The sequence below is a fragment of the Rhineura floridana genome, chromosome 17, assembly GCF_030035675.1.
Source record: "Rhineura floridana isolate rRhiFlo1 chromosome 17, rRhiFlo1.hap2, whole genome shotgun sequence".
NCBI lineage: Eukaryota > Metazoa > Chordata > Lepidosauria > Squamata > Rhineuridae > Rhineura > Rhineura floridana.
Window position 1 is genome coordinate 23,514,182 of NC_084496.1, and position 12,141 is coordinate 23,526,322.

At 44.7% G+C, this 12,141-nt stretch overlaps 1 protein-coding gene across 2 annotated transcripts in view; it reads right to left on the reverse strand.

Annotated features, from left to right (window-relative positions):
* Positions 1 to 12,141, reverse strand: part of TXNDC11 (thioredoxin domain containing 11) — a 55,913-nt gene that overhangs the window by 28,348 nt on the left and 15,424 nt on the right. For both annotated transcript variants that reach the window (XM_061600239.1, XM_061600240.1), the window contains exons 4-5: positions 11,489 to 11,618; positions 7,029 to 7,122 (exon numbers count right to left, since the gene is read on the reverse strand). In XM_061600239.1, the coding sequence (XP_061456223.1) occupies positions 7,029 to 7,122; positions 11,489 to 11,618 (224 nt within the window). The remainder of the gene's footprint in view (positions 1 to 7,028; positions 7,123 to 11,488; positions 11,619 to 12,141) is intronic.

Here is a 12,141-nt window from a genome sequence, read left to right on the forward strand (position 1 = left end):
AACAAGAAATCCCATAAAAAATTTCACTGTGCAAACAAATCCAGGTCATTTTAGAGCTCAGGGGTGGGAAGCACATATGCAGCCAAAGGGCTACAAGTTACATCATGCATTGCAATCACATTTGCTGCTGCCAGTGGGCATTTTTCAAAAAGGAGAAATGTGTTGCTTCAGGTGTTATCGAGGATTTTCCTACTAAAAATGGGCCATGCAAGCTACAGACTCCGCATGAGATGTGTGTATTTCTCTGTTGCACTAATTCCAAGAGTAGGCAAGATTTTACCCATCCACGTTCTTGATGGGTGATCAGCCATTCAAGCAGAAAAGGTGTCATGGCACCTTCCTCTTAGCCGGGCTCTGTTAGGGATGGGCAGCGGTATGAGGGGAGTCAGGAGCCAGGAACCGTGAGACAGGTTAGTGGTCAGAACCGATGAGGCGTCAGAGGGCAAACTAGAAGGCAGGATTAGAGGTCAGGTAAGGAGTCAGGACCAAAGAGCAAGAGCAAGAGTGGAAGTACAAAGCATGCTAGAGCTCAGGTAGACCTTGTTGCTCAAACACAGCACCACTGAGACGAGATGCCCTCTTATATGCCTGCCCAAGAGGAGCCGATGCCCAACCTGGGTGGAGTCAGCCTGGAAGGCTCGTCCCTGAGAAGCTGTAGTGACATTGCTTGCCACATGGGGGCAAGTGGTGAGACACTCCTGACATTTTACTCAGAAACTGCAGAATTTCAGCTTGCCACATGGGACACTGGACAGTAGTCCCTGACACTTTACTGAGATGCTGAGGCTCACCCCGTGGGGCAGTAGTCAGCAGCTTCTTACAGGCTCCACTGCCACACTGCTTTCTATAGATCTCTAAAGGCACCTCTCTACTGGCTTTCTACAGGGTTGCAGGGCAGCTGGCGCTCACTGCACACATGCAAACAGGTCAACAAAAACAAATCATGCAAAAGTCTTTTCTCAGAGCCAGGCTTACAGGTGCTGGGTTTTTGAGCTGCTGTACAATATAACTAAGAATTTGATAGAAGTTACCAGCTAAGGAGAGTTGGACGAAATAGACTGGTGTTGTCCCCTGTCAATGAATGCCGGAACTGTGCAGCTGACTGTGCAAGCACCGCAGTGCCTTTGGAGAGATTCTCCTTGAGCTCCCAACGCCTCATGCATGGGGAGGACATGTGCAGGTCCTTTTTAGGAGCCTGGATGGAACCATGGAAGGTAGAGAGAGCCGAGGAACAGCTTGCAACTACAGCTGAGGGAGACCAGACCCTGGACCATCAACATGAGTTACTCAAGCCCCATGGCACAAAGGAAGAGAATGTCATTTCGCATGACCCAAGAAAAAGGGCCCTGCCCATCACCTGTGTCAGGGAGACCTTGAACACTGCCTGATCCCCTGGAAGGGCTTTGCCAACCCAAGAGGCGCCGCAAGATGTGGAAACTCAGGGCCACAGGTAAGGACTGGTTCCTAACAAAAACAACTGAATTTGTTCCACACTAGCCTGTACACATGGACCCACTTTCCAGCGTGGAATGGACACAATGTTCTGAGAATGTTAATTTTCAGTTAAAAAAAACAAAAATAAGAAAGCAGCAAGGTGTTCTTGATCTCATAATTGTGAAGAAAATGTGTACTTCCTTTCTTTGAAAACCATTTCCACAATGGCTTGGCAGGCTATACATTTTTTTCCAAATCAAGCTTGGGTCTTTGCCTGAGCAACAGCGGACTCTGACTGTATCCTGTATGGCTATCTGGATGCTTTTAAAGTAAGAAAAGCCGGCTGGATCAGACTAAAGGTCCATCCAGTGCTGCTTCTTGATACCACAGAGGCCAACCAGATGCCTCCCAAGGAGCCCGTAAGATGAACGCAAGATAAACCCTGTCCCTATGTTTCTCATCAGCTACTTATATTCATAACCATAGTGCCTCCGAATCTGGAGGTTGGAGACAGCAATTGTGACTAGTAGACATGGACAGATTTTTCCTCCATGAATGTGTCAAACCGCTTCACAGCTTCCCTGTGAAAGTTGCCGCAACATTTCCCTCTGAACCCTGGCCTCATCCTGCCCATACATACAGCACCTTGCCCGTCATTTGTTGCAACGTTTATGTTGATGGATTTCCAACACTCCACACCCTGGCCGTGCCTTTTCCATCTCCCACTCCTCTCTTCTGCCTTAGACAGCCTCTCGAGCCAGCAGCATCTGCCTTCTCCAAGCTTCTCTAGCTTTTCAGGGGTGTCAGGCCCATTTATCCTTTCAACCCTGCCCAATCAATTTTTTTTTATCAATAGTACATGGACTGGAAAGGCTGTGGATGCAGGGACCCAGAACAATACATCTGGAACTGAAGCTAGAAAGGAAAGGACACCCTAGCTCAGGAAACACACATTTATTTTATAAGAGACCTCTTACTTTATGAGGTTGTGAGGGTTCCGTTCGTAAGTGGTGGGTGGCTCAAGAAATGTCCACCTAGTCACAACCAACCCTGAAGGAGGAATACTTCTGGCCAGGGGAAGCAGTGGACAGTAGTGGAGATAGGTATTCATTCATGGGACGCTGAATGCTCAGTACTCCACCCAGCAGCATCAGGAGCCCTGCTGGATCAGGCCAACAGCCCATCTAGTCCAGCACCATGTTCTCACAATGACCAACCAGATGCCTATGGGAAACCTAGGAGCAAGACCTGAGCGCAGCAGCATTCTCCCCACTCGTGATTCCCAGCAATTGGCATTCAGGGGCACACTGCATTCCAGTGGAGGTAACACATAGCCATCATGGCTAGTACCCAGATAATCTGATTACCTAAGGAAACAAGCATTCCCCTGATTTTCCTGCATATTGAGTCAGGATGCATCCCTAGGAAATGCAAAGGCATTCAAGGCCAGTTTCTTAGATTAAAGGAATTCACTTCCTCACTTGTCCAAGCATACATAATTTAGAGTTTATTTTAAGTACATCACACCCCCACTTTAATGACTCTTTCAAGGCAATTTGGCACAGCTGCTTCAGAGAGCTACAGGTTGGACTCCATTTCTGAGCACACAGGTCAAGACAGGAGCCAAATGTGAGATGCCCATCTGCCACCAGGCAGTGGCCACCTGGCACATATTGCTGGGATGTGGCTTTTGGCATAATATCTGATGCATCCGTCCAACATGCTCTTTTTTTAAAGAGCAAATTGCTTGCCCCCCACGTTTGCAGAGATAAAGGTTAAAATGGTGGATTCCCACTTAAAGCTCCAAGCTAGTCACAACCATCCCAACCTCTCAAACACAGTGTTTTTTAAGTAAAGACAATTCCATCCACTCTGCAAGTCATCAACGGTTGATAAATCAAATGATGTATGCACATGCGTTAACTGACCCATATTCTTTGTGCAGAACTGACCTGACAACCAGCCCTTCTTCCCAAACTCTTTGCCCCCCAAATAATAAAAGGAGAATGAGTAAGGGGGGGTGGAGACACAAAATGGTGAGGAGACACAGGCAGATTTCATACTTTTCAGGACAATAAAGATTCTGGACAACCCCTTAACAAAGGATTGCTTCTTTTTGTTTCTTGGCTAAATAACTGGCAAAAGAAACTAAGCCAAACTTTGTTCAAGATAAACAGCAAACTCAGATGAAGCCATTTGTTGACAGGATACACAAAAATAAGGAAACAGTGTGTTGCAGGCACAACCTTTCCTCTACCCTCAGAAAATACATTTCAGCACTAATGAGGAAGGCAGAGCCCCAGAACAAAATGTTTGGATGCCCCAGAGTGTCATTTACAAAGCAAATGTCCCTTTTAAAATCTGGAGGAGGATGGGAATACTTTCTTTCCCAAAAGGCTCCTGGATTATCACTGGAGTATTTACATTTTAAAAACACAAAGACTGCAGGATCGTACTGAATGCTTTATCCCTATACACATAGCTCTAGACGGAGGGTGAAGTATAAAAACAAACAGCTTTTTTGCATGCTGAAGTCAAAATGACTGGACTTCTGCAGTGGATACAGGTGTGCAGAGCAAGTATTGTAAAGGCTTCAGTGCCTGCCCAGATGCAGACTGTCCCCATCCTGGATGAAACCACGTTTGGAGACTCTTCAGGATACAATGAGTTGTACAAGCTGGACATTCACACATAAATATGGCTGCATTGTTGGCAGTCTGGTCCTAATTTTTTTTTTAACTTGGAAGTACGTCCTGCTGCATGCAATGAGACCAGTGTTCTAGTACATATGCCTAGGAATGCTACTGATAACACATTCAAAGCCAAATGCTACAGTTGCTAGGCAGAGATATTTAAAGAACAGTGTGAAGTGAAAGGCTGTTTCACACATTACACGGCAGCAACCCTGGGTTTCCCACAAAGCAGCGTTCAACAGGGAACTTCATATATTCATTGCGGTCACACTTTACGTTTTTAGAGCTACTCTTAGGTGTACAGCTAACAGCATAATGTGAGAAATAGCCAAAAGTCACTGAGCTCCATGGTTTTCAGGAACCTTCCAGACCCACAATTCTTTGACTTACGGCGGTTATTTATAACTGGCAAAGTGACAGCAAAAGGCCAAGGGCTGGGTGGAATTAGCAGCAATATGGCCAGCTGGCAAATCTACTTCAGGCAGTGGAATCAATATGTACTTTATTAGTGGGAGAGCAGTTCTTCCATTACTAGGATGTTTTGTCTAATGCAGCAGGCTTGGCAAAAAGACAATTGACACTGATTTTAGTTCTCCCCCACCCCTGTAGTTTTGCCACAACACACATTTTTACCCAGCACCAATCTACTCCTGCCAAGGTCTAACTGGGTTGACTGGGAATATATAACAAATAACAAGCCTCCAACTGTTTTCTTTATAGTCCTGCCCTCTTCTCAGGAGGGTGCAAGGTGGCTGTTTCTGTTGTCATGGAGACAACAAAAAGACGTCTCCTTTTGAACAGTAGCTCAGCTCCTCCACATGCATCCCCACAGGATTGCATCTGTTGCTAAATCCTCCCCATCACAAAAAGGAGCAGAAAAAGATTTGCATCTTGTGCCTGGGTGACCAGTGCTATATACCCCAAGCACTCTAGAATGGTGAAAACGCTGTATTGAATTACTTGTACACAGCTCAGAGGTGACTGGAACTAAGCAGCATTTAAATTGTAATAATGGTAGTAACAGCAGCAGCTGCAGCTGCAGCAATAACAACAATAATAATAAGGGAAGGATGCTTGCATGTATGTCCCTGGAGAGGTTCCAAGTGAAAGTGAATTGTGCATCATCCTTTGAACGGAGAAGTCCTTAAACTAGCAGGACACTTACAACTTCAAGACAAGACCCACATTACAGACATTTGGAAGTACTGCTGTCAACATCCCTCCATTATACACCCCCCAAATGTCTGAAAGCACATCACACCTATATGCTTGAGGGGGCAACTTTGCTCCAAAAGTGATACCAATTCACATGTCCAACTGGAAGCCTGAGGGCCAGCATCAGCACCTGGCATTCTTGGCCAGTTGCCAGGAACCCAATATTCTGCCAGGGCCCACAGGTGATGCCTCCCCAGGGAAATTCTGGCCAGGTGCTCCAAACAGCACCAGGCAACTGAATCTAGCTGTCAGTGTAATTTCCCACAATGATATCGTTAGTCTTGGGCAGGTGTGGGGAACCTTTTGGCCCTCCAGACATTGCTGAACTTCAACTCCCATCAGCCCCACCAAGGATGGCCAATGGCTAGGGATGATGGAAGCCGTAGTTCAGCAATATCTGGAGGGCCAAAGGCTCCCCACATGTGCTCTGGGGCACTGTGAGAAAATAAAAATGCCAGTCCCCAGCCACTTGACAGCACTGCTAGGTAAGCCCACGAAGGCCCAACAGAGAGCAGTTTCTCCACAGCCTTCCTCAAACTTGGAGTTGGCCTGCAAAACCCTCTTGAAAAATCTCTCAGTTGCTGTGCACAGGATAAGGCTATCAATGGCTAATAGTTATTATGGCTATATACAGCCTCCAGGATTAGAGGAAGCATGCTTCTGAATACCAGGTGCTGGAAAGCAACAGTGGAAAATGGCTACTGCGCTCATGCCCTGCTTGTGGATTTTCCAGAGGCATCTGGTTGGCCACTGTGGGAAACAGGATGCTGGAACAGATAAGCCCTTGGTCTGACCCAGCAGAGATCTACTAAAGTTCTTCTGTTCACAGTGGTAGGTGATGGATCTCATGTTTGAGGAACTGCTGATGTGCTTGAAAGGTCTAGCAATCCAATATGTAGCACAGACGACTGACAAACCCTTCCACATCCCACCAGCCCACATCTCCAGCTCTCTTCCATCCCCGCTCCCCTGCCACTTCAATTCCAAGTTTTGCTTTTACATTGCTTCTAATAAAGACAGCTCAGCCAAGAAAGCTACCGCTCCATGCATGCAGTGAAGTTGTGGATCATGAAATGGGAGACAGATATATCTGATCCATGGGGCAGCATCCCCTGCGAACGTCTCCTACACAACCCTGATTGAAATGTGCAGGAGTTGTGCAAGACTGCACAAGAGACCTTCCCAGGGGATTCTGCCCCATGTTAATCAGTGGAAGGGGAAGCCATCCAGATTTTCCACTTCAGGTAACTTAAATGGCTTGGGCAACCATTTGTTTAACTTCCATGTTTTGCTTCTGAAGCTTGCTGGCTTTCGACAGAGCACAAAATGTGACAGGAAATTTTGTCAGCATTTCTGGCTGAGAGCCCCCACAGAGATGTTTTGTGATATATTTAGTCCACTGTGCAAGAAACCAAAATATATTTTCAACACATTCCTGCTCAGGAAATTTTATCATACCAAGGGCTATCCAGCTTGTTAAAAGTCAGCCCAATAACACTGGTCATGGGATTAATAAATTTGACGATGATTTTAAAAAACAATACTAAATATAAAGTCAATTGCATTTTGCAAGATGAAAGGAAAATCACAGTCATCCCACCATTTCCACACACAAATTATACCCAGTAATATTTCATCAAATATAAGATGCCATCAAAAGGTGCCTGATATAGGTATTGCCTTTACCTTTATTTAATGAGTGCAGCGCTGAAGTAAAGAATGTCAGATAACCAGGGGGTTGGGGGGAAGCATTGAACTCAAAATATCCTAAGACTCCAGGCTGCAAAAAGAAAAACAAAACAAGAGAACGCATGAAGGATGTTACAATTATATACAATTAAGAAAAAACAACAACGCAAAAAGGCTTTGGTTTAATATTTTTTGTGACTACCACTAGTTTTATTGTCCTTGGGCACTGCTCCTCCACTTTCAGAACAATCCTACAGGCAAAAAGTATCATTAATTGTTTAGGCAAGCCTTCCCAGACGCATAGATGTCAATGTGTTTTAATCTCTTTTTAGCTTATTGTTAAACTTAACTCTTTTAAATGTTTTAATGACGTGTTCTTAACTGTTTTTAATTGGAAATTTTAATATTTTTGTAAACTGCTTAAAGGTTTTATTATAATCTGGAGATATATAACTTAAAATAAAATAAAACAAACTATTATTTCCATTATCCACATATTCTCAGATGGAGGCACAGAGGGCTGCCCTCATCGGGAAACTGCAAACCTGATTCTATTCCAAAAGGCAAGGGGGGGGGGGCAAACCATGTTAGATACAGACAGGGGCTCACCTCATTTGGATCCCACCCCCAAAACCTCATTCCAAGTTCAAAAGTCAATATCTGAATTCTATTCAATTTCACTCAGTGGTATCACACATCTGAGCCTCCACTAGGTTTGAGCTGCTTCAAGAAGAAAGGCCCTAGCTCCGTGGAAGAGAGCATGCTCTGCAAACTGGGATCTCCACGTAGGATTAAGCAACAGCCCTAACTGAGATCATGGAGAGCCACCACCAGTCATTGTAGACTATACTGAGCTAGACTGACTGAAGGTGTGACTTGGTATAAGGCAGCTTCCTATGTTCTTAATGAGTATGGACTTAATACATTCCTAACCTCACCTTCCAAATAAAACACTTCCAAGGGTGTCTTACAAATTGAAGCTACGTCCAGATGCAACACTAAGCCATAAACCATGGTTAAACTAATTAGTCTGTGCCCGAGCTGCGCATTAGGGAATGAGGCTTGCCCTCTCCCACTTTGCTCCTCCCTTCTTCTAGCGGGGAAACAAACTATGGATCAGCTGGCTTGGAGTTGTCTGAAGCAACACTCGTCACTGTTATCTCTCCAGACAAACCATCATGTGAAGCCAAGGCTTACTCTCGGCTTCCCAGTTGTGGTTTATTTGCTGGCTTGGATGTAACAGTAAGTAAGCTACTTTGTGGCTTGATGCCCCACTGGAGGAAGGAAGGAGGAAAGCCAGCTGTGCTTGAAGGTGCTGGGGATTGAACCAGGGAATGCAAAGAAGATGCTATGGTCCTTCCCCAAGCAAAGGGTGTTTTCCCCAAAAACTGCTACTTAATCTTTTTAATTGGAGATCCCAGGGATTGAACCATGGGCCTTCTCCATGCAAAGCAGGGGCTCTGGCACAACTATAGTCCCTCCCACACCCATCTCAGTGGCATTCTGGTGCAAGTTGCATTACCACAGTGACACTACATCACCTCTATCCACTGAGCTATGGTCCTTCCGCAGACATCATGCAAGAGGGCCTGCCTAATACATGCAATGTATGTGGGTTGCAAATGTTGGGGGTATGTGTGTGTTTTATTCTGCTCTGCAGGACTATGAAAAAGTGGTAGCAAAAAAAAAAGATTCTCTCTTCTCAAAGGCAAGAGAACAAAAATTTATTTATTATTATTATTTATTTATTGCGTTTATATACCGCCCCATAGCCGAAGCTCTCTGGGCGGTTTACAAGAATTAAAAGCGTTAAAAACAAATATACAAATTTAAAAACAAAACAAAATTTTAAAAAGCAATTTAAAAACACATGCTAAAATGCCTGGGAGAAGAGGAAAGTCTTGACCTGGTGCCAAAAAGATAACAGTGTTGGTGCCAGGCGCACCTCATCAGGGAGATCATTCCATAATTTGGGGGCCACCACTGAGAAGACCTTCTCCCCAAATAACATGCCTCAGTGCTGTCATCCTTCTCTCTCATTTGGTTATATAAATTATTATATCAGGGTTAGGTGTCATAAGGGTTTTTCAAAGCTAGTCAGCCAAGGAAAAGCCAGTTCCGCAAACAACGCAGCTGCGTAAGAAAGCCAACAGGAGGCTGTTTTGTGAAGAGCTTCTGCTGTTGCCTCCAAGCCCAAGTTCAGCTTCAGACTTAGGAATGTTCAGATTCAAAGCACTCAGCAAAGGCAAGGAAAGAAACTTCAAATCAGAAAGTGAAGCCACTTAAAGTTCTAAAAAGAGAGAGGTCCTGGGGCTCACATACTTCCTGAAATCATGCCCTCTGCACTGAAAGCTGCTTGTCCTGATTCCTAATGCAGGTGTGCTGGTTGTGTTTGCACAACATTGAGAAGAATCTGCTCCAAAGGCACACAAATATTATTTCACGTGCTCCAGGGCAAAGTCCTAGTACTCAAAGCAACACAAATTCTGACTGTCTGAGGGGTAAGAAACCACCAACTGGCACAATCACACCCAACAGAAGATTCCATGTTGAAGCTAATTCCCAAAAAGGTGGCACCAGATTTTGTACGTGTGTGTGTGTGTGCACTTTCCTTTAAACATGTATAGGATAGTTGCATATTTTAACCTAAGTTAGAGACTAGGATCAGAGGGCTAAAACAGGAATGAACTTTACTCTCTCCCAATTATTTGTCTCTGATAATGGGAAAGGCTTTAACACTCACTGTGTTCTGAGACCAACACAGACCTTTCAAAACATATCCTGTTGGCTCCCCCTTGTGGCTCTTTATATTCAACAACATCATGGGAAAACTTGAAATCAATAACTTGGATTTCAAAGTGATGTGGAACTTTGCTCAGAAATCTTTGGCAATCTGCCTCTAATCTTAAACCAGATCACTTAAAAAATGTAACATTTTAAAAGCTTGTGTTGTTTACTCCAAGCTTGTGCAAAGATCCACCCCTGGTTTTCTTCCCAGCCTGATGACTAAAAGGAGTACATGCAGATTGGTGGACACAACTAAAAATGTCTAGGGACTAGTAGTTTGTGTGCAGCTTCAGTTGTTTTCCCAAATGAAGCAGCGCAAAGAAAGGCTTCAGGGGAAAGGATAGGTCTGCAATCATACAGAGGACGAGAATGAAGCAAAGGTAGGAGCAGCTTCTGAGGCACCGCAAAGGGGAGCCAAGTTTGCTCTATCTAAGAAGGGGCTCCTTGAACCTCCTGTAGTCCCCTGCTCTTCCTCCCTCTGACTTAGCTGCTCCATCTCTATTCTTGCCTCCCATTCCATGCTCCTGGGCAGTGTTGATCTATCCCTCCCTACACTTAAAGCAAGACCTTAGCCTGCAAGACTGCTCACACCCTTATCCCTGAAAACGTCTGCCGTAAGCAAAGAGTCAAGGCCTAACATGGAGATAAACAGGCTGACCCAACAGGTTTCAGACATAATAGGCTAACAGTGCTTTTAGACAAGGCTGTGGTCCAACAGGGTAAGGCTTAACTGTGGCCATCAGAAGAGAAAGCAGAACCTTTTAAGGTCATTGTAGATTTAACACCTTCCCCATGACTGACAAGATCAAGACGGAATGCATTGACATTAAGAGCTGTGTCCATGAACTGACTGATGAGTTAAATCAGGAGTGGGGAACCTGCAGCTTTTCAGATGTTGTGGGGCTCCCAACTCTCATCAGACCCAGACAGCATGGCCAATGGACAGGAATTATGGGAGCTAGAGTCCAACAACTGGAGAGTCAAAGGTCTGCCAGCCCTCATTTAGATTAATTGATTTTAATTGGCTAAAAAGGCAACACATTTTTTGAAATGATCTATAAAAGCTGCAGACAGGGAGGCACCATCTTAGAAGAGGCCTTCCCCACTTCACTCTCACACTGGAGGAGGGAAGGCCTCTTCTAAGATCTTCTATTGCATAAATGCACTACCTATAATCAGGGAAAATAATTTTTCTCTTCAAAAGGAGTGTTTTGCAAATTTAATCCACTGATAATATTTATTTGATTCATCTCCAAGATTTCTTTAATCAGATGACAGTATTAGTTGACCTAGAGCATTTAACTTGATCACACACTTTTGATTAAATATTTTTGGAATGGATAGCTCTAAAGTTATGGACTCCCTTTGACAGCATACAAATTCACATGGAAGGTGCATGCCCCTGTCCCCACAACGCAAATGAGACTTCTCAACAACCGTTGCAGTCACTGCAACAATTTTCAGACTTTTACCAGGCAGGGAATGGGATCAGCCAATTAGGAATCCTGTTAACCAGCCTCTCATTTCAGTGCTATAGTGGCAGAGAATACCAGTTTTCAGAGACCTCAAAACAAACAGCTCCATTCTTTGCAACAAGTAGCAAGATCATACTTGAAAGAAACACGCCGTAGTCTAGGCGTCACAAAATCACAAGAGCAGAGGCAAGTTACCTCATAATTGGAGAGAAACTGTTGAAGTTTTGATCGGGATGAGATATAAAGTAGGGGAGTCATCACCCGGCGAACAAATTTTTCAATGTAAACAGCGGTCATCGGGCCTTTGTATTCAATGGGTCCAAAGCTAGCATAAAAAAAAAAAAACGTGTTAAAAGTTATATTGCAATTCCTCACTTCATAAAGAAAGACCTAGAGCTGGCCAAGGCTGAAAGTGAAAATTTAAGATAGCCTTTTGCCAACCTGGTGCCCTTCAGATGTTTTGGACTATAACTCCCATCAGCCCCAGCCAGCACAGCTGGAGTTGATGGGAGTTGTAGTCTGAAGCATCTGGAGGGTGTCGGTTGGCAAAAGGCTGATTTAAGAGCTCAATGGACCAAGGCAGAATACTTTAAATGTAAATGTGAAATACAACAGAAGTGTGGGTGGTCAACATGTGGCACGGACAGCAGATCTCTATGCACCTCCTGAATAGGAGCACAGGGGCCCTTAGGTCTGGTTTTATCCAGAGTCAGGCCTACAGACCCAGTGCCTGCAGGGAGAAGGAGAACATCGCCACCCAGGGAAGGAGAGCCTGCTGTTGCTGCTGCTGTTGGAACATCACCTCCACCACCCTTCCCAGTGGGACTGCTGCCTGGCAGATGTGCCTC